General features: G+C 43.3%; 1 protein-coding gene across 2 annotated transcripts in view; it reads right to left on the minus strand.

Moving 5' to 3' along the window:
* The window catches only part of zhx2a (zinc fingers and homeoboxes 2a), a 27366-nt gene extending 1717 nt beyond the window's left edge, over positions 1-25649 (minus strand). The window contains exons 1-12 of one of the 2 annotated variants that reach the window (XM_080039672.1): positions 25415-25649; positions 10433-10931; positions 9122-9847; positions 7075-7287; positions 6282-6533; positions 5906-6124; positions 5596-5680; positions 4525-4710; positions 3150-3673; positions 1245-1497; positions 972-1134; positions 512-631 (exon numbers count right to left, since the gene is read on the minus strand). In XM_080039672.1, coding sequence (XP_079895798.1) covers positions 514-631; positions 972-1134; positions 1245-1497; positions 3150-3673; positions 4525-4710; positions 5596-5680; positions 5906-6124; positions 6282-6533; positions 7075-7287; positions 9122-9847; positions 10433-10537 — 2844 coding nt within the window. In that variant the 5' untranslated portion in view covers positions 10538-10931; positions 25415-25649 and the 3' untranslated portion in view covers positions 512-513. The remainder of the gene's footprint in view (positions 1-511; positions 632-971; positions 1135-1244; positions 1498-3149; positions 3674-4524; positions 4711-5595; positions 5681-5905; positions 6125-6281; positions 6534-7074; positions 7288-9121; positions 9848-10432; positions 10932-25414) is intronic. The other variant, XM_080039673.1, reaches the window with a different exon arrangement.
* Positions 25650-26859: the final 1210 nt, after the last annotated feature.

The raw sequence follows: 26859 nt of genomic DNA on the forward strand, positions 1-26859 counted from the left end.
AGCCAAGTCACCCAGTGACGCTTGCAAAATCCCTCCCTGACTTTCATCCATCCATTCTCTGCAGCCAATTATTCCTGTTCACAGTCATGGAGGGCTGGATCATATCCCAGCAGCATGCATTGAGTGAAAGGCAGGGTATCATGGCCTTTACGGCGACAGCCATAATATTCAGCTTTGTTTCAGCTACAACTGCAACTAACCATTGTTTGTGATCTGAATAGTAAGTTCAGTCTGATAAAATCTTAAAATCAATCTTGAAGTGGACAAGAAGCCAGTGAAGTGAGGCTATGAATGGAGTATGTGTTCCCGCTTTCTTGTCATCATAGAGGCCTTCATCTCCGATAGCCCCGCAGTTTGCTACCTGCCCAGCACCAAACTGCAGACGGATGGCTAGCGGAGAACCAAAGTGGCTGCTAATGCTTCTGCTATGTATACATGGGCAAAAGCTTGATAACATAAAAAAAAAAATCATACCAATTCTCAAGAAGCTGATTCCACCTGTTCAACCTACCATCATCCAGTGACCCTCCCAGGCTGCTCCATGGTCAGGACGTCAGTGTCTGTGGCCAGCCTCTGTCTCTCCACTTCTCCTTCACTCTCCTCCCCCACGGCCACAGTCACTTTCACCCACCTGACAGAGAGACAGACACAGAGCTCAAACACAGACAAACTCTAACCAAGGATTTTTTTTTATTTGCACATTGAATGGTTTTAGAAATAAACAATGTCTGGGAATCTGAATAATGCAACAAATAACAAGTACATAGAATGCAGTCATTAAGCACACGTAACTTATGATGTTCATACTGTGCTGTATTTTTAGACTGTTACCTTAAAATAACTCCTTAGCTATTCCTTTATGAATTTTTTTTTTGAAACTGGCTGTGAGCAGACTTTTTTTTTTGTTGCCTTTATAACATGAACATCACAGCAGAAAATAAATCTAGGATAAAAAGGATCTCTCCACCCACCTCCCCTTGTCAGCAGTGGGGGAGCTGGTCTGGTCTGGTCTGGTCCGGCTCAGGTCTGTCACACTGTGAGCTAATCTGTCGGTCAACAACTGGACTTGGTCTTGGTCTTGGTCTGGCAGCTTGGAGTGCTCTGTGGCTCTGTTCTCACCACCAGCCTCCTCCACTGCAACCAAGAGAAAACACAAAGTCAAAACACCGGGATATTAAAAAAATATGCCCCCCCCCCAAAAAAAAAGTAAAATAAAAAAACAAAACTCTGCTCCAGACACCCACCTGTCACAGCCTTGACTTCTAAAGAAACACTCAGGCTTTTCTCAGCACTCTGGCCGTTCTGCTCATGGCCCGCTCTCTGCTGCTCTGCCAGCTTTTGGCTGTGGAAAGCTTCCATCCAGTCCAGGGTTTCACCGCTCTTCACTGCCGAGCGGTGCTCCTTGAACCAGCGGACGATGTCGGTGCGTCCCAGGCTTGTCTGGACCTCCAGCTGGCTGTACTCGTCAGGGGACGGCCACTGGGTCCGACAGAAGGTCTGTGGAGGAAGATTATGTCAAACATTTTACACCAGCATTCACTGTAACCCAACACAAACGCTTTATTGAAATGAACAAAGCTCTACTATTAGAGTAAGTAGAAAATGGGGGAAAGTAAAAGATAGTTTGTTCACACGAAGAGCATCTCTGCCAGAGGTTGTGCTTAGGAGAGGAGCCACTTTGGTCCAGACTGAAATCTATTGAATGGACAGCCATATATACAGAATAATATATTATAAACAAAATGTCTTGTCCAATATATGTTAGTCTCCCTGAGGATAATTTGTCATAGTAACTTAATTGATCCGCTGGCTTTGAATCTCGAGACAGCATTTGGTCCAAATACCTTGTGAACTAGTGACATTCCCATCAGCCTCAGCTGTATTTTGTGTTTGCTGCCAATTAACAAGTGTTAGCATGTTCAAATTTTAGTCCTTTGTTTAATTTGAGGGCATTTTCTAGTGACTTTATGAATTGAGATTGTATACTAATCAGTCCATGATCATATCAAACATGATGCACTAGATACAATGTCCTAACAAACAATATTATTTAAATAGTGCACTATTACTAACACTTACAATAATCAAATAATATAAATATAATAGTGGAACCAGCGGCACCATTATTCTGAATTATGATAAATAGCTTTACTTTTGATTTTTTTTTTTACCACTGAACATGAATAAACCAAGATGGAGAGCGTTTCTTTAGTGATGGAAACACAATGTGTTGAACAGTTACAAACAGATGCCTCTTTTACTCTCTAGCAGTAAAACATGATACAGTGGTGTGTGTAGTTGAGTGTCACTAAACAATTCAGTTGAGCATTGTGTTTAAAAGCCTCCACAATTAGCTTTATGTACAGTGTGGGTGTGCGCTACACGATAAATACATAGGCTATTGCTGATGGCAGATATAAAAATCAGCCTGTGGTAGTTAAAATATATGGGTCATCATTAACTGACAGCCTGCTTCTGCAGTGTTTTACAGAGCAAGAGATGTCTGGTGGATGCATGTTCCATTTATAGGCCGTTTGTAATCCTATGGGATACAGACAGTTGTTTTTAACACAACGACAGCGCAGTTATTTGTCAGATCTCACCCTGTATACTGGCTTTCTTATGGCACTTCTCATAGTCAAGCTCAGCAAATCTCATTATGTAGTGTCAATCACACAGCTCTTCCTTAAATATCAGTACAATATCTTTGAATGATCAGTAACACATCTCACTTTTTAAAAAGTGAGATGTGTTACTCATCATTCGAAAATATAAAGCATGGAATCAGTGATTCTGGAGATTTTGACAAAGTCACTTTTTGTCAAATCAGAAATCTCTCCTCACGATTCACAACCTGTCTGTACTGTGTATGCGCTGAACATAAATCTGTTGTTAATACACAGCCTAGGCTCTGTACTTGTATGTAAGCTAAGGGTGTTTAAACAAAGGGGGCCCACCGTAGCTAGCAACATGCTTGTTTATTTCAGAGAACACGGTAGGGACAGGTAGTGGATCGTGAGGAGATATTAACTAATTCTGACAACAAGCATTCTCCCCAATCATTGACTCCACCTTTAACTTGTGTCAACATTTTCAAACATCCCCATCCACTCAGCGCTAACGTTGGTGTGTTTTCAGCTCAGTCTTACCTCTCTGAGCAGGGAGAGGGAGTGGCCGGTGATGGGGGCAGGGCTTGTGGATGCTGTCAGGATGGGTGGTTGGGGAGAAGAGGAGGAGGAGGAAGTGAGGATGGGAGGAGAGGCAGAGGAGGAGAGAACTGGGGGATGAGGGGAGGAGGAGGAAGAGGAGAGGAGTGGAGGATGGGGGGAAGTGGAGGACAGGAGGGGAGGATGAGGGGAAGAGGAGGAGGAGGAGGAGAGGGCTGGAGGATGAGGGGGGGAGGAGGAAGAGAGCAGTGGAGGTTGGGGGGAGGAGGCAGCCAGCACGGGAGGAGAGGAAGAAGAGGAGGAGGAGAGGATGGGTGGAAGAGGAGACGAGCGCCCGGGCTCCCGGTGAGAACGCCCGTTCATCAGCAGAGCCCCCTGCCGCTCCTCCGTGCTCTTTGAAGCCATGGTGAGCAAAGCCTTCTCCATGTTGTCCCTCAGGGCCCGACGCTCCGAAAACCAGCAGTCCACCTCCATCTTGGACAGCCGAGTCTCCTGGGCCAGCTGATCTGCAGAGGAACACAGTTCAAGTGGATAATATGAGCGGTGAAGTGGAAGTTTCTTTATTTTTTGTGGAACCTGGGACTTGGGGGACCTTGGGTTTCTCTCTAGGGGACTTAGAAATGGGCTCATTAAAAACATGTCCGCTATTCTTGTCATGCAGGCACCCACCAGAGACAGGCCTGCAGATCCTTTGGGGTGAAAGGAAATGAAGTCACATGCTACGGACTACAAGAACGCACTACTGGACTTCTTTAATTAATTCTAACAGTTATAGAGCGAGAATACTGAACCAAGCACACCGCTGATGTGATCCTAATTAAGTCTCAACAATTTTTTTTTCTACTTTAAAAGTTCTGTGATATTTTCCCCCACGAACTTCACAATGTAAACTGATCTAGAAATATAGACGGGCTAGCTGCTGGCCCACTTTCTGCCTCATTAGCTACCGACCTGCAGGAGGGCTGTCCTGTGTCTCTGTATGCAAATGTAATGTGCTCACATCACACATCCCACTTAAGAAAGGGGACCAGCACACAATAAAAAGGAAAACAACCATTTGTTTAAATGCTGTGTCTCCCTTTTTCCCCTCAACAGTTAAAGGTTTGATTATGTAAAATTTTCGTTAAAAAACTAAGTCTAGAGTCACACAAAAAACCTCCCACGGATGGGGAAGGTCACATGAGGTGCAGATAAACACACCACCACATATTCTAGAGGGGCAGAAGTGATCATTGAGACGGATTATTTTTGTGTGACTATAACTCAATTTTTTATTAAAATGTTGTGTAGTATGCGTCTCATTCAATAAACCACAATGAGAAGGATCTAACACCAAATCATTTGGTAGAAGGCTTACCTAGATCTGCCTCTGTTGGGGAACTGCTTCTCTGAAAACTCTCCTCCAGCGCCTTCAGCTGCTCTGATGATTTCCCCTTCACCCGCTCCAGCAATGGAAACTGGCTGGGGACCGCTTTCTTTACACGGCCATCTTTGGCTGCAGGTGTCACCTCTGCTTTCACCAGCACTGGTGGAGGGGGAACGCCTTCAAGTAAGAGACACAGAGAGAGAGACTTAAGGACCAAAATACGCTGGTGAATTATCCAAGGTAATTGATAAAACCAGATGACACAGCATGAACTGTGCAACAATTTTTTTTTTATAAATTTTGAACCATTTTGAAATTTTGCCAGTTCCTCATTAACAACACTAGTGAAGATATGAGGATTTGTGTGTGAAAAAAACTAGTATCATCTCCAAATAAAATCATTAATATAAATAATAAAAAGCGAGGGAAGGATTGATCCCCGAGGGACACCACAGTTCATCACAAGAGGAGGGGAATTAACTCCTTTAAATGTGACACTGACGTTTATGTTGCACCATGGTGAACCATGCCAGTGCTTGTTCATAAAGGCCCAAGCGTTCCATTGCGTTCATAAAATATGACGGTCAACTGTGTTGAAGGCTTTTGAGGAATAAAAAAAGAATAAAAGAATAAAAAATAAAATACCTATTGTTAATTCTTTATTATCTTTTGCTCTATGAAGTTCATTCAACAGATGTGTAATAGCCATGGAAGTGTAGCAGGCTTTCCTGAAACTGTATTGATGTTCATAAAGTATGTCATTGTCGTTCAGATAATTTAGCAATCTGTTGTAGGAAAGCTTTTCGAGAAGCTATGAGAAGGTGGGTTAAATGGAGATTGGTCTGTGGTTGGTGTTAATTAAAGGATCACCGCTTTGTGAATTGCGATACAATATCATTATTAACTGATTATTGAATATGATAAAGCACAATTAGCTTCCCCAGTTTGTTATGTATTTTGCTTTTGAAGGTTTAAGTATTAAAAAACACTCCTCTGGGAACTAACATTAATAAGGTGTTTAAAAGCTACAGGAAGATGTGTGGCAGAGATCCCACCTCATACCTTTGAGATTAAGGAGCCTCTGTTCACTGAACCACTTCTTTATCTCTCCTCTGGACAGCCCGGTGGTTTCTATCAGCCTGTAGATCTAGCACAGACAAGATGCAATTTAATGAAACAATAAGGTATGGTGTTTATCACTGTGTGTCTTAAAACAATAACAATAAAAAAGCCAGTAAATCAAGATTAGAAACTAATAGTAGCTACAAAACTCCAAATGCCAAAAAAAAAAAAAAAAATCACTCTTAATTTATCATGACCTTATAAAAAGGCATGGCACAATAAAAATGTCATTTCACTCACTTATTCTTACCTCATCTTCCTCGGGGAAAGGACACTGTGTGTAGCTGGACCTCAGCACTGAAAGCTGCTCGGCTGTTTTATTGCTGTCAACTGTGAAACTCAGCACTTTGGGAGATGCCAGTTTAGATGTGACCAGGGGCGCCGAGATGGTTTGAATGATGGAGGGCCGTTTACTCTCTGAGGTGGCGATCACAGGGGAGGCCAGGGGTCTTTTCAGCGACTGTGCCACCTGTCGCAAAAACACAGTGAAAATACAGGCTACCTCGAACTGAATGTGTCAAGTTAGATTAAGCCTACATGGTTGTCTCAGGAGTTAGAACAAAACATGGTGAGGTTTTTACCAGATTAGATTATACTCGCTAGGACCTGGATTCTGCGTTGTGTACCTGGTTAGCCACGGTGAGTGCCAGCGGTGCACAGGTGTAAGTGGAGCCGTTGGCCACTGGGGTGAGCACCAGGCTGGTCTGACCCAGGAGCTGACAGGGGAGGGACTGCAGGATGGAGGCTGCAGTCTGCATGGGTTTGGAGGCTGTGGGGTTGATGGAGGACTGAGAGCTGAGTTGAGGAGTTACCAGGGTGAAGGTCTGAGGCACAGAAGAGATGGTGCCGTTGAACATTTTCTTCCTGGCTTCTTCCACCTGTCATAGAAGGAAATTATTATTCAATTATACTCTCATCATCATTATTATCTGTAGTAATCAGAGAACTTCAAAATGGACAGTGTGGGATCATGTATTGAGTTACTGTTATTTTTTTAATGTATTACTGATTTAATATCAAGGTCTGCAGGCCTTTAAGACTGCAATTTTGTGGTTTGTCAATGTAAAGTGAAAAATATTATATATTTAGTATAATTTAACCTTACATAGATTAGTATTCTAACAAAAACCCACAATAATAAAACTGATGGCGTACTCGTACCTTGAGCTATGATTTGCTTAAAAGTGTTATAACATGGGACATTGCATAGCAAATTAATATGCCACATGTTAATAAATTGCATTTCAAACATAACAAACATGCTAGAAATACAATGTCTTAAACCATTATTAATTTTAGTCAGCCAGTAACTTGTATTTGGCATCAAATGTTTTGAAAAAGACCTGGCTAAATACACTAAACCACACTGGAGGGATTTAAAAGAGTGGCTAAAAGGTTCTTTATCACTGTGTATCCTACCTCCTCCGGCGACCAGCTGATGCCCTGTTTGAGCCTCTGTGTGGTGAACCACACTTTGATTTGCTCCTCTGGATGCTTGGAGGCTGCGGTGAGCCAGGAGAGCTCTGCCTGTGTTGGGTATGGGAACTTGTTGAATGAGGAGATGAGCGTCAGATTGTCGTCCAGCGAAGGGTTGTATTTGGTTGTGTTGAGGGGCACTGCGATCTTCGGCACCTGAAGTTAACACAATACAAATAAATGGTTTCCACAAGATGTGTTTTCAGTTATTGTGTTCATAAAAAAAGCATGAACTGTAGCATATGTATTATGATTGTATATATGATTCATTATTCATTTATTATTGGTGACTTCATTCTCCATGTGTGTTAAATTGCACATGCTTTTTTTTTTCAACACAATTAGCACTAAATAACATCGTTCTTTCCTTGACAATTATTAGATTTACAGACCCATAAAGTAACTTGTTGCCAGGAAAACATTAAAATGTTAATTCGAACATTTTTCCCACTTTTACAACATCACTCTTAACCCATTGATGACGGCTGCTGCGTGATACCACATTGTATCTCCTGTCTGATGCTGCGTCACGCAGCATTGTTACTTTATCTAATTTTCATGGCGTGCGCAACATAGAATGCACCGTCATTGGTTCAAATACACATGAGGTGGGTTTTGTTGATTTCTTAAGACCAGCCAGGTGATAGTTAAGTTTCAGTTTCGTTTTCATATCCGTGGTATACAGCCGTTTGGACCAGCTGATCGGCTCCCGACAGCAAGAGTCAGTCTGCGTTCCAGTTGTACTGGGAAGTCGGATTTATGGTGCCAGTGATAACTGAACTAAATAATAAAATAAAGCTATCTTCTCCTTCCTATATCTGTCTATCTTTATCCCTCCACTACACACTCAGTCACTACTATCCATGCTAAAAGGAAGCAGGATTATAACCTCATTTAGCACATTATTTTTAAATATTTTATATTATTTATTCTTTTTTTTTCTCCCCCATCTAATTTTGACGATTTTTAGAAAAATGTGTTGGTTTGTAAGCGCTAAGGGAGCATGTTTAAATAAAACCTGTGAACCTTAACTTTTAAATGTATTTTATTTCATGTTTCTATGTGCTACACAGGCTTAGATATTAAGGTTTTGGTAGACTTGACAATTCATACTATTTTTTCAGAAAACCCTCAGGCATTAAAGGCCTACTTCACCGGTTTGAATATGAAGGTGTATTGAATTCCGAGATCCTATGTAGTATAAATGTGCGAAAAAAATTGAAATCGGTTCATCCTAGCCTGAGAAAAGGCAGAAAGAGTGTTTTTTTTAACCCTATATTTCTCTTTCTCGTGACATCACAGAAAGAGAAATATAGGATTAAAAAAAAAAACTTTCTTTGTAAATATTACTGTGATGTCTTTTACTGTGACATCACAGTAATATTTACAAAGTACGTTTTTTTTAACCCTATATTTCTCTTTTTGTGATGTCACGAGAAAGAGAAATATAGGGTTAAAAAAAACACTCTTTCTGCCTTTTCTCAGGCTAGGATGAACCGATTTTAATTTTTTTTGCACATTTATACTACATAGGATCTCAGAATTCAATACACCTTCATATTCAAACTGGTGAAGTAGGCCTTTAAGGACATGCATCCTAGATTGCAATAGTCATCAATGGGTTAATGCAGTGTCGCAATTTAAGTATTTTTGACGTTTTGGGTATTTGCTTATTTGTTGTTAGAAGAAAAAAAACAATCATGTTTATAGGCTAAATATTTGGCTAAAGCCAGCAGATAATTGGCATAGCTTAGCTAAAACTAAGCTCAAGAGCTTTAAAAGGTTAGGTAAGACTGTCAGGTTTCATGCTGCTTCCAGCCTTTTTGTAAAGCTAAGCTAACCACCTGCTGGCTGTAGCTTAATATTTTTAACTTCGAGACATTAGAGTGGTATCAGTCCTATTATTTAGCTCCTGGCAGCAAATTTCTGAAAATGCCAAACCATTCCTTTTCCTGTGAAGCAGTGAAGAAAGAAAATAAGTGTGTCCTACCTGGGTGTAGTTGAGAGGCCGCTGTAGGGAAGGCATGATGTGAGAAAGGCCGTCTGCTTTGAGTAGAGTCGACTCAGGGATGATGACCGTCCCATTCACATTGACTGCAGTGATCGGTTTCTTTACCAGATCCGAGGTCAGTTTACCCAACTGGGATTCTGTCCGTTTGCTGTCTGACGACGACAATGTTTTTGGTTTACCAATCCTGACCGCGGTGGGTTTACCGAGTGGCAGAGGGCCTAGTCCGTCCCCTTTGCCTGAAACGGCACCGAAAGCGTTGTAGATGACTGCACTGTTACTGCAGCCCTCGATTGTCTGTTCTAAGATTGTCTGATTGTTCATTTTGACGCGTTTGAACTTAAAGTTGCTCTCCCCCGGGTGACACCTCTCGTTGTGCTCCGTCAAGGTGTCAAACTTCTTGGTGTTGAAGTTGCAGACGGCGCACAGGTACAGGGGGTTGAGGATGACGTTGGGGTGGTTGGCGTCCACGTGCTCTTTGAAAGTATTGAGGTTCTGCGTGGAGAAGGGGCAGTATTTGCACTCGTAGCCCCCCTGCTGCTTACGCTGGGGCTTGGAAAGGTCCGGCGACTCAGCTGCTGGTTTGTCTGGGGCTGTTGGGGGCTCCGGGGTCTTGCCTATCCGGTCTAACTCCACAGAAGGCTCTGTCTCTGTAGGGAGATCTGTTTCCATTGGTCCATCCCCGGTATGGTTCTCTGTTGTCGTCATCTGGACATGTATCCCAGGCAAGAGAAGGATTAGAATAGATGGAAATTAAACTAATTAAGGCACAGTATAATACACAAAAATATTGTAAATCATAAGATTAGAAACTGTTTTTAAAATGTCTGTACATTAAAGGTGGAGTTAGTGATTCCGGAGAATGCATGTTGTCAAAGTCCCTTTTTGTCAAAATAAGTAAATATGTCATTACAATCTGCTACCTTTTCGTACTGTGTGCGAACTGGGGGAAAAAAAAAATCAGGTGTTAATACACAGCCTAGGCTCTGCAAAGGTGTAAACAAAGGGGGCGTACTGTGGCTATCAACATGCCTGTTTACAGAGCCAAAGTTCACATCACTAGATTTTTTTCAGCGTGCAGACACAGTACGGTTAGGTAGCGGAACGTGAAGAAATATTCACTGGTTGACAACAAGCAATCTCCTGAATAGCTGAATCCACCTGTAAAGATATACGAACCAAATAACCTATTAACCACTAACACATTTGTAGAACAACAAAACCAAACTCATTTGCTTGTTCAATATATTCAAGAACAGCCTGGTGCAGCTGCCAGACATATTGAAAGTGTACCTCCATGTGGTGCGATTCCTCTTCCTCATCGTCATCATCCAGCTGCACCATGGTGTGGTCTGCTCGGATCATGCAGGGAGTGGAGGCCTTCCGTCGGCTGGACATGATGGCGCTAGATCCTGGATTCTGCCCTCACTCTGTACTTTGTGCTTTGCCAGTGATGAGGATGTCCAGGATGCAGGACTATAGACTGTCACAGAGTGGTGGGTGGCTGGGTAGTTTGAGGTACCTAAGAATAGCCAGGAGTGACTGGCGTGCACTAGGACCCAGAAGCAGGCCTGGGCTCTCCCTCCCAGTTTTTCAGGGACGGGAGAAGTCAGCAGCCAAGGAGAGTGAGGAACAGTCTCCCCCTGGGGTGAGATTAGTGGCTGTAGGGGGATGAGGAGGAGGGCAGTGGGGGGTGAAGGTCTGGTAGTGCAGTGCGGTGTAAGCCTGGGCTCGCTGACAGTGTCAGCTCCAGTGCTGGCCCACCTCCTGGAACTGCATGACAGGATTCTGCCTGGATGGAAAAATGAAGAGAGGAGACAGGGTTTTTAAGAAAAGCCGATGTGTATTTAGAAATGATTATTCTATCCCTTTGTTTCTGCTATTGATGAATTACAGTACAGTTATCCAGTGAAACATTTTTGGGTCATATATCTCAATACAAGTCCTAAAGAGCAAATAGTTTGTAATGTAATGACTGTAGAAAAATCTATATACCAAGTTGAGACTAGGGACCGACTGATTTATTGTTAAAAAAGCAAAGCAAAGCAATCCTGTTTAGAGAAATGCATTGCTGCCCTGGAGGTAGCCTAAATGAATAGCATTAAGGCTATAACCTATTTACAGCAGCAGGTGTGTTGTATATTGGATTAATTTACACTATATTGACAGTTCCCCCTGCAACCAATAGCAGGGGCATTGGTGATCTCTTGACTGTTAATGATTGGAGGTAAGATAAAATACTTAATGTCTAAGTTTAGAAATGCCCCATGGCACTTAAGACATATTTGTAACACTTTATATCTTTAGACAATCCATATTACAATAAAGAAAAAGTTCCTACACACATTTTTGACAAAGTATATACGTATATACCTATATTTAAGGGTTCAAAAAAGTATTTTTTCTATATATATTTTGGGATTTTTTCTAAACATTTAAAATCGTCCAATTAATTGGCAATGGGATTTTTTTCTTTGCATATAATTGGTATCGGCATCAGCCCCATGAAATCCATATTGGTCGGGCCCTAGTTGAAACCAAATTAATTCACTATATAGAGAATATGTTTTTTGTTGTTGAGAAAACAGACATATGGGGTGCTTTCCAATACCCATACTTCCATGCTTTTTAGTATGACAGAAAAACATGTGGGAAGTCCCAATGCATGATGTCAAATGCAATACGCTGACAAATACCCAGATACCCTATTACATCGGGTTGCAATTTCTAGTGTGCAAACCGGCATGCTTTTTCGGCTGTGTTCTGACCAACAATACTCAGCAGTGTTTCCCCCAGGAAATGTCTTAGTCAAGGTGGTCACTGTCAAGCCGCACAGGAGGCGCGGCGCAAAGCGCCGCGGCGAAAATTTTGGGGGTATTTTGCTCAAAGATGCCAATGCGCCCTAAAGAAATGGTTCTGTTTATTTGAATGACACTGACCTTACAGTTGTGCAATTTTGTTTGCTATGTGCACATTTTGTGCAAACATGCAGACGGTACAAAATACAATTAAAGAAAAGTTCTACTGTTTTGGTGCAATACCATGCAGACACACTAAATACAAATAATGGACCATACACTTAACATGTGTATCAAAGTGCTTTTTAAAGTTCCTTTTTGGATGGGGGGCTGTTGTGAGATTATTGTGGACAATAGGCATACTGTGATGCGATTAATTCATATATGGTTATTATTAGCCTACTTGCTTGATTTCTTTTTAAATACAGAGGTTATTGGTTGTAACATGTATTTCCAAATTTAAAACATAAAAATAAAGCAGCATTTAAAATTCAGAAAAATAAATCTTGTATGGCTACACAAGCATGCTGTTTGAAAAATAATTCAATTATTGAAATAATACAAAGTGTTTTCCCCTTAAAATGACTAAAGGCATTTCAAAGACAGTTACAGTGTGCACTTCTGTAAACTTACTGAAAGGTGCCTGGGCCATCACTCTCATGCATGTATCAGACTTTTCTCTGCGCTGTATGAGCCGATAAGTTGTGTTGCCACGGTGATGTGGAGTTTTAAACTAGTCTAGCTTTGCAGAGCACTTCTTTCTGTTCAGCTAAATATCCCCATAGAACCGCACTGCGTTTATTATCGCCACAGGTTAAATGTCGGTTTGCTGCTGCTCGTTTCCCGCGTACATGCCGTAGTCGCGCGCAGCGCGGGACGGTCGCGCGCGCAGAGCCCCCGACACAGAGCAGCTGATAGTCTGAGCAGAGAGAAACGCTTGGAGACATATGTGCACATTTATTTACCGCAAATCACGGCCTTTCGCGCATTTCTGACCATGAAAAATCACACATCGCGCTTGCTAGTACATTAATTGTGCAGCACTAAAAATAAAAAAATAAAGATTTAATTTTTTTTTTTTTTTTGGTCGGTCAGTAGTCAAGGCGGGGGGCCGGTTTTGCTAAGGCGGCCGCCTTAACTATAAAGCGCTGGGGGAAACACTGCTCAGCACAGCGATAGTTACGTCACATCGACTGAGCCTCAGAGAACAACCATCAATGCGACTGATTCATGAGCAAAAGAGTCAAGTTCAAGTCCCAATGTTAAGACGAAATATATAAAAGGAAAAGTATGACGTAATTGTATACAATGCATACTGTAGGCAAACTATGTACTTTTTATGGACAGCTGCAGTATGTAGTAGAGAAGAAGAAAGTGTGTGTGTGTTTTGGAACGCAGGGATGGAGTCTATGCAAGGGGGAAAACAAACCACAGATATCCCTTTCAAAGTACCATTTCAAGGGCAACAAAGAGGCTGGTTTGTGCTCGTCAAGAAATGCAACATGCTGTTCTTTTGTTTTGTTTTCTTAACTGGGCATTGCTTCATGTGGATCTGCAGTGAGCCACTATCCTATAGAGGTAGAGTCAACAGGTGGAGGGAAATTGGCTTGAAGTGAGAAAAGGTCAAAGGAAGCTGACAAACAAAGAGTCGGCACGGCAGACGGGCTACAGGTGGTCGACTGCCAGACAAGGACAACAATGTTGGTTAAAACTAAGGACCCCCCCCCCCCCCCCCCAGTCGTCACCCTTCAGAAAAACTAGAAACTAATTGCAGTGGGTTTAGGATTAAAATCACTGGAAAGACCCTACTGGACAAGTTCTACAGATGGACTGTCTGTTTCTGTAGGGTAAAAACTTGCAGTTGATAGCAGTGGTTCTGCGTGCTATGGTGCTATGCAAATATATGCAGCTGACAAGTCTGCGGTTGTCAGCACGTCCTGTGAAATATTGACTAATCATAAATCAGAGCAGATCTGTCTGTGTAGTGTGAATAGAGTGAGAAACCAGAGACAAAGCGGCTTCAGACAAATTTCCGTAAAAAAAGCCTAGAGAAGTTTTATTGTGAAAATTAAACCTCAATCAAAGGAGGGGGGGGGGGGGGGGGGGGGGTGAGCAGAGGAAACTTTCCGTGGGTAATAATATTATAATGAGAGGAGGGAGAGAGAAGCATCTAACTGAAAAAAAGTCCATTGATATTCTGGAGGCCTTTTGCAGAAGCTACACACTCATATTCACATGAGTAAAAATCAAATGAGTCGATGCAGCGGAGGTGCTCTTCTGTCAGGACATAATGAGGTTCCATAAAACCAAGTCTGCACAGAGGACGAGGGGAAAGTCCTCTCCCAAATTAAAATCTCCGGTTAACAAGACTACTCATGTGTGATGCTTATGAATAAATATTGACCAAGGGGATATATCTAACCCGCCCTACAAAACAAATATCATTTTAAACAGTATGTTCCTACCTCAGCCTGCACAGGGTACACTGCAAAAGGGTGGAGCAACAGTAAAGACTTTAGGGTCTTCAGTTGCCGCCAAAGTGTCACACGCGTCATGTGGGCCACCAACAGCTACGCATTACAATCACATGGCACTGACTGCACCCTCCCACCCTTGAAGGCTGTCATTTGCTAGTCGACTCACTCAGTGTCCCGAGATATCTCAACTCCTCAAACAACCCACGGAGGCATCATTAGAATGCAGACTCATTACCATGGTGTCGCTATAGCAACCGTGGTGGACGTAGAGTCGTAATCAAGTGGCTGCAACAGCTGTGACAGAGACTGTACAGGGAGGGATGACCGGGCTACATGTGGGACTGTTCTCGTTAGTTATTAGTATGGCAGGAAAGGATTTAGGATGACACAATATACGATATCAAATGCAGTGTACCAAAAAGATACCTGGATGTCCCACAACGGCCAGTCGTATTTTGACGTGTGCAAACCAGCACACGTTTGTTGCCTTTGCCTGTTCTGACCCACAATCTACTGCGCAGCCCAAGTTACATCACATTTAGTGGGCTGCAACACAAACCAACCAGCAATGCGACGGATTTATAGGCAAAAGGGTCAAGTTCAAGCAACAATGTAATGACACAATATACAAGTATGTCCCAATTGTATGCATACGGCATGCAGACTACACACTTGTATGGACTAATCATGAACAGCACATAGGAAATATTTCTCACGTTACATGCTTCCGTTCCCGATGATCCTACTAATCCTGTTTTAGGGTGCTGACGTATGGATGAAAACATTTCGGAAAGGGCGGGCATGATACGCACATGCTTATCCTTCCACCCACTGTTACTTTGTCCCTCCAAGCCAGTCCTAAATCCAGCAACATCTGGGAGGCTGGAGCTGGAGATGGTGCATCTGCCGGCCGCATGTGAAGGGCCACTCGGGCTGTATAGCTGCTAAAAAAACAGCTTGAACACTTTCTAGATGTGCTGATAGGTGACATTGGACATTGAGCCCAATTTAGTGTTCATTTATAAAAAACATTGTTCACAACATGACAGGTAATAGGAGCAGAGGCTGAACCAGGAAAAAAAATCTTACACAATATAAAAACACACAGCTCTGAGAGGTCAGGTTAAACTCATGTTCACCAAGTGTCTAAAACAAAGAATAGCTTATGCAAAGAGTGGCCAGCATTGGGGAAACACTGGGGAGAGCACTGTCCTCTTCCCATCTCTACTCCATTATTTCCAGTGGAAGGAGGGAGGGGCCCCGCTCTTCCCCTGGCTACTTGAAAGCACTGAACGCCATCACGGAAAATATAATTGAGTACAGTCAGTGTGTGATTAATAACCATGGCGATGTATAACTCTGCTCAACAGTCAGTGAATCGAGATAAAAAAAAAAACTTGTATAACACCTTTATAATAACAACGCTAATAGGCTTCCAGAGTCATGAATAAAAAAATGATCATTTGGTATCCTTGAGTGAAGATTTATTTTATTATCCGAGCCGTTTGTTTGTTTGGCTGTAAACAACTCAAGCTTATGTGTCAAATGTCGGAGCTTCTCATACAATTATCTTCACTTTATTTCCATTACAAAGGCTAATTAACTAACTATCTGTGTACTTTGCACTCAAAAGCTGGCTGCACTTCAAACCCTGATCACACAGTCGGTCTCCTAAGCCTGTCATTAGTGTGTCTAACCTAGTCAGCCAGTTAGCTCCTGTGTGCAGACTCCGAGTGAGATCTGCGCTGGAGCCACAAACTCCCTACTGTCTGGATGCTCATTAAACTTGTATGAATGCTGGGCCTGGCAGACCCTTGCCTGCCAATCTGTCTGTCTGTCTTTCTGTACTTGCCTGTTGTCTGACTGGTGCAAGAGGAGCATTTCTTCTGAAAGGAGTTACCTTTAATTCTGCCAGGCAGCAAATGCATTTATCAGCCCTGGCAGTAATCTGTTTAGGCTACACACTGGCATACATACCGAAGAGAGCGCAGGCAGGGGTGGAAATCAATACAAACCATCCATACCCACTGAGTCTGTCTAATGTACAAAGACAGACGGATGATCTAATACAGCAGAAATATAGTGCCGTGGAAGGATACATCACACAGAAATGAGAGGAAAATGGCAGTGAACAGCGCATTACCCAGCCCCTGTTTCTGTGTATCATCTCACAGAAGAAGTGAGGCCTTCTGTCACAGTTATCTATTAAATGTCTCCCCCATGCCAACTCGTCACCACCCATGTCCCCGGCTGAACTTGGTCTTGACTGATGTATATAACGATGTAATTATCGGGGGAAAACTTTTTCGCATGGATCACTATGGCAACTGCAGCAGCTGTGGCTCTGAGCGAAGGGGAAGGTAAAAGGTTGGTGCTATATCCGTTTTCAGTGAGACGGCAGTAAAGAAAGCATAAGTGAGGTCAAAAGGCCTGCCGGTGCGTTCTAGAGAAAAGTGTAAGGGAATCAGTGCAAAATCGCTGATATGATATATGCAGTAAATCCGAAATGACTATGCAGTCACACTTAAAGTACACTCGAGTCTCTTGCATGGCCACACACTGCCTGAAATGTGAATATATTGTCTTGTGGCGTGGCTCTCTCCTGTACAGCCCTGAACAAAAGATCCAGCTGAACAACCTGCAGATTCTGGTCGAGGTTTTCATTGTTGTTAGTGAAGAGGGAGGGAGGGCGGCTGGAGAAACGAATGTGGAGACGCGGCAGACACAGTTGCCAGACTTTTTAAGGCATTCAGTCAGCAGCAACAAAAAGGTGCATGAATGGGAAAATCTGCGGCACACGCACTTGAGAGACCATTTGTGAAGTACACACTTGGCTAGTTACATTAGAGTGCACTACAGAACATACCGAGACAAGACACAGAGACCACAAGCTGCACAAATACTCAGGACATTGCTTTGGCATCAAGTGAAACTTTGTAGCCCCATCATCACACATATAATATCACAAACATATTGCACTGAGGGTATGAGGTGTGTTTTCCCTCCAGACGGCTTGTTCTACAAGTCAGCCACTGCAGTGGGGAGGACCGTGTGTGTGTGGAAAAGCACCACCACCATTAATACCCCAGCAGGGGTTTAGGAGGCAGAATTTTGGACCGTTGCAGAATTAATTTGAATCTCATCACGCGGCCCCTCTGGAGCAAAAGCAGTGCAGCACAGTGTCTGAGTGTTCGGTGGGTTTTTGCATAGCAACAGAGCAGCGCTACTTTTACTGGACAAGAGTACAGACTTACCGTGGTGGAATGATGACAGCGGTTGTTTGGTCACTGGAGTTCACTTGCCTTCTTGCAGAGTTGGATAAATTAAAACCCTCGACCTGTACTGTAAATAAGTAGCTTGGGCCAGCAGCCGGTTAGCTTAGCTTTAGCATAAAGACTGTAATCAGAGAAACAGCTAGCCTAGCTCTGTCCAACGCTATCTCAATGTGATTACTAGCACATCTACAACATGCTACATCTTGTCTGTTTAAAAAAACAAACTGTAAAAGCTGATGTACTAGTTCACTGCGAGAACCAATAACTTCGTCTTAATATAAACCCCTGAAAACAGGGAGGTTGTTGTTTCTAATGCTTAGCTTTTTTCTTTTACTGCTTTCTTACATAATATACTTTTTTTGTTACCGTTGCTCAGAACCAGGCATGCTGTTATGGGAGTCTCTTCTAAAAGATAGAAACTGTACTTCACTGTTACTTTAAATGTGGGATATGTACTGGGCAAACATATCTTTAGGATTTCTGCACTCCAGTTTCTTGTTATTCATTGGCTGGCATAAAATGCTGATACTGATATGCATCAGAGTTACAAAGCAGCAATAACTACCAGCTCTCTAAAATCTTAACTACATTTGCTCACATCAGCAAATTTTGACTGAGCTGCTGTAAATTGTGTATTTTGCACTTTTTTTTTGTTGTTGCATCCAATCTGCTCAAGTTGCAGGGACTGACTTTGAAAATATCACAGCAAGTTGAGAAATGTTGCCAAACTTTTTTTTTTTTTTAAGACATCAAAAACAATACAAAACTAAATGAAAAGCTTTCATATGTCAAGTTACAGAAAACTGGACTGGTCATCACTACACGCTGTGACCTTGTTCAATCTGCCGTCATTGTGATGAGCGGCACAGTGGCCTATATACACAGTAAGATGGAAATAGTGCCAAGGCGGCTCCACTGCATGCGATCAAGAATCCTGTGTTCCGTGGATTTTGGTTTATGCAGCATTAAGCACAACCCCCCCCCCCCCCCCCCCCCCCCCCCATCGGTCTCACATTGCCAGACCCGTCGCTGTTGCTGAACACCCAACACAGCGTCACGCACAAAAAGGGCAGGCTATAAAAATATCCAATATATGCGGCTGATGCTTGTGTTTCTATGGTAACACCGTAACCAACGGAAAGCGTTGGATGTGTGGTACCATCCAAGAGGAGAAAGCCAGCAGAGGTCATTCAGACACGACAGGAGCGGCTTTTTAAAATCCAGTTCAACTTCATTTTGTCTGCAGGACAGTGGCATGTGCACCGTATAACTGATTGTGATCAAATCATCACGCTAAAAAATATTTAACATTATTGGGGTGCCAGAATGACATTTTGAGAGGAGAGAAGAAACCTTGTATCTGAACTTGTTCAAGCCATTGGGGAATCATTGGGAGCTGCATCGTCTTTAGAATGGGTTTCCAAAGACACCGCTACAGTCCACCAATAGACTGTGAGACGTGCTGTTTTGTAGCAACTAGCATGAGTCAAACTATGGTGGGCTGAGTTTATGCGTTGCCTGCTGAACATTGGGGAAAGACTGTATCCAACGCACACACACCATCAGGGAATATCTAAGGCTGCAACCTTGATTACACTCACGCAAATTGACCCCTATGACAAGGCCAGGTTGATTCACTTGATCCAAGGGCTACGAGCGGGAATGAAAAGCAGATGGGATGCAGGGCAGGGTTTCACCACAGCAAACAGAGTAACACAGGGGTGAACTATTCCCTCTTTAACGTTTCAATAGCTCCCATGATAACGGCCACCCACTGCTTGGTTTCGCTGTCACATTTGCACTCCCCCTGTCAAGCTCGTCAACTGCCTCTCTTTTGCTACGCCTTATTGCCTAGTGCACAGACAGCCATACTAATAAGTGTATTACTATCTCTCTCTTCAAACTCTGTACTCAAGTGCGTTAACTTTTAGCAGCTTAAACTACTGCCACTACTGTTTAGTCAGAGTTTTATGTCACAGTAAATACACACATAAACAATACTGTGTGGACCACAAGAGAAGTAGGGCAAGGGTCACCCTGCACCCAAGCAGCAGCAGCAGCCTGCAAAATAGGTCAGCAGCAGTGACAAGTGAAATGGGGACGGGTCCTGCAAAACGTGGGTTCTGCATTGTAATCAACACAAATGATACGACATTATAATGAAATGTTAATTTAGGAGAAATATATTGTATACGGGATGTCCTCTATGTGTGTCTGTTCAGCGAGCGTTTAGTGCTCCTGTGCGGCCATTCCGACCTGTCAATCGCTGCCTTCCCTGCAGTGGGTGTGGCTTGTGAATTGTCTCGGGCTCTCCTCATTGGTCTCACACTGGCAGGAGGGGGCGTGTCTGCTCTGCCAGCGGCTGACGTGGTGCAGTGCAGAAGGGAATGCCTTTCAGTAAGCTCTCTCTCTCTCTCTCCTCTTTCTTTTTTTTCCAAACTTAAAATTTTGGAGGACACACTGTGGTGGGAGAAGGGAAGGGGCTACTCTAGTCTACACATGCTCACATAGGCACGTACGACCTACATGACATAAAAAAGGCACCGATTGTGTGCGTGGGGCGGGCTATTAAAATAACTTTTTTTGACAGTTGCATGTAGTGGTTGTTGGGTCCAGAATCTCACCTGGTGGATTTAATTTGCCAAGGAGTACCTTCACTTTCTATATGACTGCGGTGGCAATGCAGAATGAGTCCTCTGACTGCTGGGTGATGTATGTGGAGCAGTTCAATACATGCTTACAAGTGCAGATTGCTACGCACTCAATAATAAATCACAGAGCAATGAAGTCTTCGAAGAAAGAAAAAAAAAACCACACAGCTTGTTAACTGACACTAATGGTGGGGTCGAGTGTCCTTGTTCTTTATCTCACCGTCTCTTGTTTCACACCTCTAATGACACTCTCTCGCTCTCTCTCTCTGGTCACCGGCTTTCTTTGTGACACCTCTGACTCGGTTGCATTAACGTCATTGTTGGAGTATAGCTCAGAAAAAGTAGGGTTCTTTTTGCTCAGATTTCCAAGGCCATTTCCTTAGTGGATGGCAACCATCATACTGTATGCAAGAGCGCCGTGGCTTTCGAGTGCTTTACCTGGAAAATTCTGCTTTTGTGGTGTAAGATTTACAGGAATCCAACTATCCTAAGTTTGACAAAGTGCAACCTTTTTAAATAAAAAAACAGTGACCTGAGTCCAACATAGATAATAAATGCTTTTAAAGGTCAAGGTGAATGTGGGGCTTTTATCTCCATCTGATTCTCACTTATTCTATTGTCATTTTATAGCTGTCTGTGCCTCTCTGATTCTTCCGCCTCTTTCCCTGCATCCCCACCTACAGGTGCTGATGAGCTCATCTCCGTGGTTGCCTTAGTCACCTAACAACACGCCAGAGAAGCTGATGGAGGCTGGCACAGCAGAGAGAGAGAGAGAGAGAGAGGACCCGGGGCCTGAAAAGGTTGGAACAGAGATGTGCGGCGTAGATGTTGGTGATGTCATAGCGAGAGGCCAACTGAGCACGACGGGGTGTGTGATGACAACGACCTCAGTCCTCCAGCCCCCAATGACTCATTCCAGTGTCTCACCAAGAGAGTGGTCATAGCTTTGGATTGGGCAAGTCCAAAGCGGTATGGTCATTCTACTGGACATCTCTTGATGAAAGTAAACCCACCACAGGTCAGCTAGCCTACCCCTAAAAGTAAGAACCACATATCATAGGAGGAAAACTAGTAGGATCTCAATAACATAGGAACAATACATTGATGCTTCAGTCTCCCATACAGCATACTGTACTTCAGTCAGCAAAGCCAAAACAAGTAGTGAAACTAGGGGGGGAGAGGAACAAGGGCTTATGGTTCACCATATCTCCATAAGAATGCAACCACAAGCCCATCATCAACAGCCAGGGTTTGAGCAAGAGCATCAACTGTGAAAATAATATACAGTATGCTCTAAAGCAGGCATGAGATTGTATAAGCTGCGTGAACATGTATTGAGAGTTTACTAAACTACAAATGGACTTTTGGCTGCTTTCTGGTGAACCCACAGCAAACGCATGTACTGTTTACACAGAACAAAGTGATGAGACTGTCCATAAACTATCCAGCATTAGCTCGCTGCTTGAGGACTGAATTGTCTTACCTTTGGTCAGTGCGGGACTGCAAAGGATGGCAGATAGAAAAAAGTCATTGGGATCCCTTGTTTTTCATCACATTGGTGTTTTTATGGCTTGAATTAAGAGCTGAGCAGCAGCTCGGCCAGTCTATGGGACTGTAACGTTAGCTCAGCAGCTAAAGGGCCAATAGGACAGGATCAATCTAGATGATATCTTATATCTTTGGCATTAATAAATCGTAAGGACGACTTACCAGTAGTTCGTCATCATAACCATGAGTGGAAAACTACAAAGCAACCATTACTTAACACAATCCTGGACAGCTATAACATTAGCAGCACACACCACATACTTTCTCCCACAGAAATAAAATAGGACTACCTGTGTGTTTTACTGTCAATCTTCTTAAAGAAAGCAGTAAGAGAACCATTTTCAAATCATTCCAACTGCTGCCCACTAGCATGATCGGTGCATGCAATGATCTGTCGTTGTGATGACTGTCACCAATTAAGCCTAGATATCACACAATTAAAAAAATATATATGTTATGACTATAGTGCACTCTCTTGGCCTTTAGACCATACCAATGGATTCCATTTAAACGCATTTGACAGACTGAGCCTTGTTCATTTTCCACCGCTTGACTACAGTAAACGAATAAACGCCTCTGGGAACAAACAGAGCGGACCACCTCACAGCTGGATGTTTTGGCTGTGACATTCTAAGAGGTCGCAGCAGTGCTGCACATCGCAAACACGCCACACGCTTGGGCAAGGCTGTGGGATAATAAAAAAAGAGGAAAATTCAATGAGCATCTCTATTTTTTTCAATCCACTACTTCAAAAATAATAGCTGCCAAATTGTCTTTGTGTAAACACACCAAATGGGTTTCATGCAGTGTTTCAAATCTCTCTCCCTGCTGCCGTCAAAGTGTAGTGATGAGGGGACAATCACTGATGTTATGGACAGTGAGTTGGGATGTGTGGACATCTGTGCATTTCCCCTAATCCCCTGGGCAACACTGAGAACAGTTTCCCTGCAAAAAATATATACAACACAGACTTAATCTTGCATCTGTCAAACTGCTCAGTAGTTTCAGTTGTCCTATATACCCAACACTGGACAACAATAGGAATTTTACATTGTCATCCTTTATATTCATCACTTCTTTCTAGTACACAGACTTGGTCTGTTTGGTAGGGAAGGCCAGGAAACATTCATACTTCAAAACACACATAAAAAATATATCAAAAGGTGGGTAAATTGGATTTAATTAAATGTGTACATACATGTTTAAAAAGGCCTATTTTTGGCCGCAATCCCTACATTGTTAAGAGAGACAAACAGCTTCGACTACACTGTGCCGAGTGACTGCATGCGTGTGCGTTTACTTTCATCAACAGAAACCCCTTTGATTGCTGCTCAGCCACCAATAAAGAACGTGCAAGTTGTCATTCCAAATTACATGACGTCGTCTGGGATTTGGTAGATCACAAGTGGAAGCCATGAGAAGAACAAACGCAAGCCACGTCTTGATTCACATGGAACGGAGCAAGAGAGAGCGCGGCATAGTGAGCGAAGCCAAGCTTTTATACCCAGAGGAATTGCTGGTAACGGGTATGACGATGGCGGGGGTTAACTGCACTGTGATCATCAAAGTCACTTGCATGTTTTCTTTTTAAAACAGATTGGGCTACACTGATGATCAAGGAATGTTCAGAAATGCAACATAACGTGGGTCAGCCCGGTATGAAGGCGATGTCGTCGAATGAACAAGATATTTCATCAGACGCACACAGTAAGAATACAGACTACGATGGGGTGACAGCTCTGTTTAGCAGTATCTACCCACTGCAGACACTAAATGCTCTATAAGTAATGGGCCCATCTGTATAGCGGCTGACCTGTCAGAGGTGTGAGACTGTACCCTGGTGAACAGGTGCATTGAATTACGGCATAGTCGGTCTGTGCCAGGGCCTGTTTATCATAGGCAACAATGTGTACGATATGACATGCTACTTTAATGTCAGCCTACGTGCTGTCATGGGTCAGAATCTGATTGTAAGCAGCACTCTGGGAGTCAGCTGGTGTCCATGTGCCTGAGCGGCAAATTCACATGCTATCGTGCTACTTTCTCTTTGCTCATTATTTCTATCGTCATCGTCAATATCTTTGGGTATTCTGTTTATGAAATCAAACCAGTATTATGCAATTGCCCGGGACAGAGGAGAATACAATTGCAGGCCAAAAATGAGAGAATGATTAAAAAATAAATTAATTACATTTTGGTCCCTATGTAACTGTAAGAAACTGAGTAGGCACTAGCAGGCCACTGTATCTGGATGAACACACTGTAAGACAGAACTTGTTTATTACAAAAGCTGTTGTAAATAAGATACCCAAGAAGAGACACAGTAAGAGTCTCCCCCCACATATTGCAGTTAATGAGTTTACAAAATAAACTTGGCATGCTCTCCCATAAGCGAACCTACAGTTTTTCATATATAATTATTGTTATTATTAGGACATATAAGAAACTAATCTAGACAGGAGATGATGCATATAGCCCCTAGGCCATGAGCAAGCAGCGTCACCCGGTTTGAACTATGGCACTGGGTTTAAGACCGTTTGTGTTTACAATTATGGCATATGCTCTAATCCTCATCTGCCATCTGTATTATGTTAATCTGACCCCATAACAAACAACCACTAGCCCTCCAAAGGGTTCCCTAGTGTGCACTGAGGACACGAGTGTGTGACTCCAAAGCAGTAGGCTAAGGCACAGACTGCCTTCAGTCCGGGGCTCTGGGTTCGTATTAAGCAAAGTTGATATTCTGAATACAATTAATAACCACACCTGAATGTAGGCTAACTGCAGTTAGGCCTACTGGGCTAATTCAACGAAAGGGTAGAACTCAGCCCCTGTGTATGCAGTAAGAGCCGAGGTCTCGGAGGGGAGGAGGCATCACCAGTGGTAACGTTACCGCCTACATCACGGAGTCGCGCAAATCAAAGTCTATAAACAACGTCGTACTCAAAAAGTTGCACTCAACCCCCAAGTCCCGCTAGACTCGAGCGTGTACGTGGGCGGCTGTACGGAGTTTAACGGTCGTTTCCACCGGCCGAGCCCGAGATGTGACAGAGGGGCGCAGAAAAACACTCTCCCCAAATGTTCCCCCCCTTCCCTTCTCGCCATCGACGTAACAACATGTCGGCAAAGGACGGCCATGTTTTGCTGGTTATGTCGACACGGGGAGGAGGAAAAGTAGACACGGTGTTTTTCTCCTCACTGCCTACCGCCGCCGCAATGTAGCCTACCGAAGTGAAACTCTAACACGGGAGAGAAAATGTCTAAATAACAACTTGGGCGACACGTTTGTCTCGCACACAGGTGTAGACGGCAGGGGCAGGCAAAGTTCATGCTGCTAGACAAGTTAAAATATTTATACTGAGGCGTGTAGCCTATGGGAGCCACGCAACGGCAGGGCAAGTCAGGATAGAGAGGCACACACAAAAACAACAACTACACGCAGTTTTAACTTGGGTGACTTCTGAGGGAGAGAGACGGAGGGAGGGAGCCGTTAGAAAAACAGAGGAAGAGTTTATTCATTTCTTACCTGCCCATCCGTTTTGGCGCGTTGCTCAGGTATACGGTACAATTCCAAGGCGGCTACTAAACCCGTAGAAACACGCCTAATCTTCTTTTAGACAGTCTCGCGGCGGCCCAATAACCGAGCAGACAACAGGCGACAGGAAAGAAAAAACTGGCGATCACAAGGAGGATCTACGCCAAAAGCCACATGATCGCCGACGTCAGAGTACGTATTTGCATGCCGTACCGAAGCGTCGTTGTCCGTCCATAGCGGGTCCATGGTGCTGCTGCGGTAGCCGTGAAAAGTTGAGAAAGAGGCGGAGGAAAAGTGAGACAACTCTGTGAGCGGACAACAAGAGGAGTGGGGACGGCTCCATGAAGCGTGCCCGCTGCAATAGGAAAATGAATGAAGTGTTGTTGCCGTAAAACAGGTCCCTGTGTTGATGCCTGCCTGCCTCTCGGTTCGGAGCTAATTGCATATTACAGTAGCCTATCAGAAGCGGCGTTTCCACATGACCCCGCCCACCTTCCCCTCTCTCACCCATCTGCCTGAATGCAATGTGCATGGGAGGTGTGCTGCTGCAGTTCTTCCTACAGTGTAGAAGCCGTTCTGCATTGGATGAGGTGGAGGATGAGGGGAGGCATTGCATAGCCTACATCAGCACTTTTCATAAAAAAAGCTTTAAAAATACCCACTCAAATCTGGGTCTCGGTCTCTCCACAAAGGTTAATCTGAGGTCAGATGATAATCAGTTTTACATTGGTAAGACTGCCCTGGAGTGACACTGGAAAGCTCAGGGAGCTCAGATACAACAGTGACCTCCACTGGATCCTCTTAAGAATTGACGCTGACCTTGGCTAACTCATGCTTCACAGCCTTTATGTTGCCTATTTCAGTGGAGTTATATTTTGGTGCTGCAGTGGAGCCTCATGTTATTCATTCATGTATAAAAGCAATTATAGGATCATAACAGAGAGAAGTGTAACACATGGGCCTAGTAACACTTCAAGTGTTATTAGGTCTATGTGTTTTACACTGTCCACTTCAACTAAAGCACAGTATCTGTAGCCTACTTAACGGTAGCCTATTTATAGTCTAGCCAACTATTGCTCAGGGACACTGACATGACCACTTATTTGGCTGCAGTCTTTGGTTGGTGCAGTGTGAGCCATTAGGGAATAAGCAAATGAAAAAAAAAACTAAATGTATCAGTTCCCTTCCCTCAGTTTTTGAGGCAGCGATTTGCATTCTGGAGATTAAAGATTTCAAGAGCACAAAAAGTGAGCAACTTAGTATTGCACTTCTGTAACATTGAAAACATATATATATTTTAAAAGAGCGGTGGAAGGCATTGCTGCGGAGGCCAAGATGTGCTGACCTTTTAGCCTCCACCACAACCTCCGACAATTCCCATAATTCAAAATAAGCAGTGTAGCCTACTTTGGTTCATTCTTCTTTGTTATAAATGT

Source organism: Ammodytes marinus (genome assembly GCF_949987685.1).
Source record: "Ammodytes marinus genome assembly, chromosome: 13".
Taxonomy (NCBI): domain Eukaryota; kingdom Metazoa; phylum Chordata; class Actinopteri; order Uranoscopiformes; family Ammodytidae; genus Ammodytes; species Ammodytes marinus.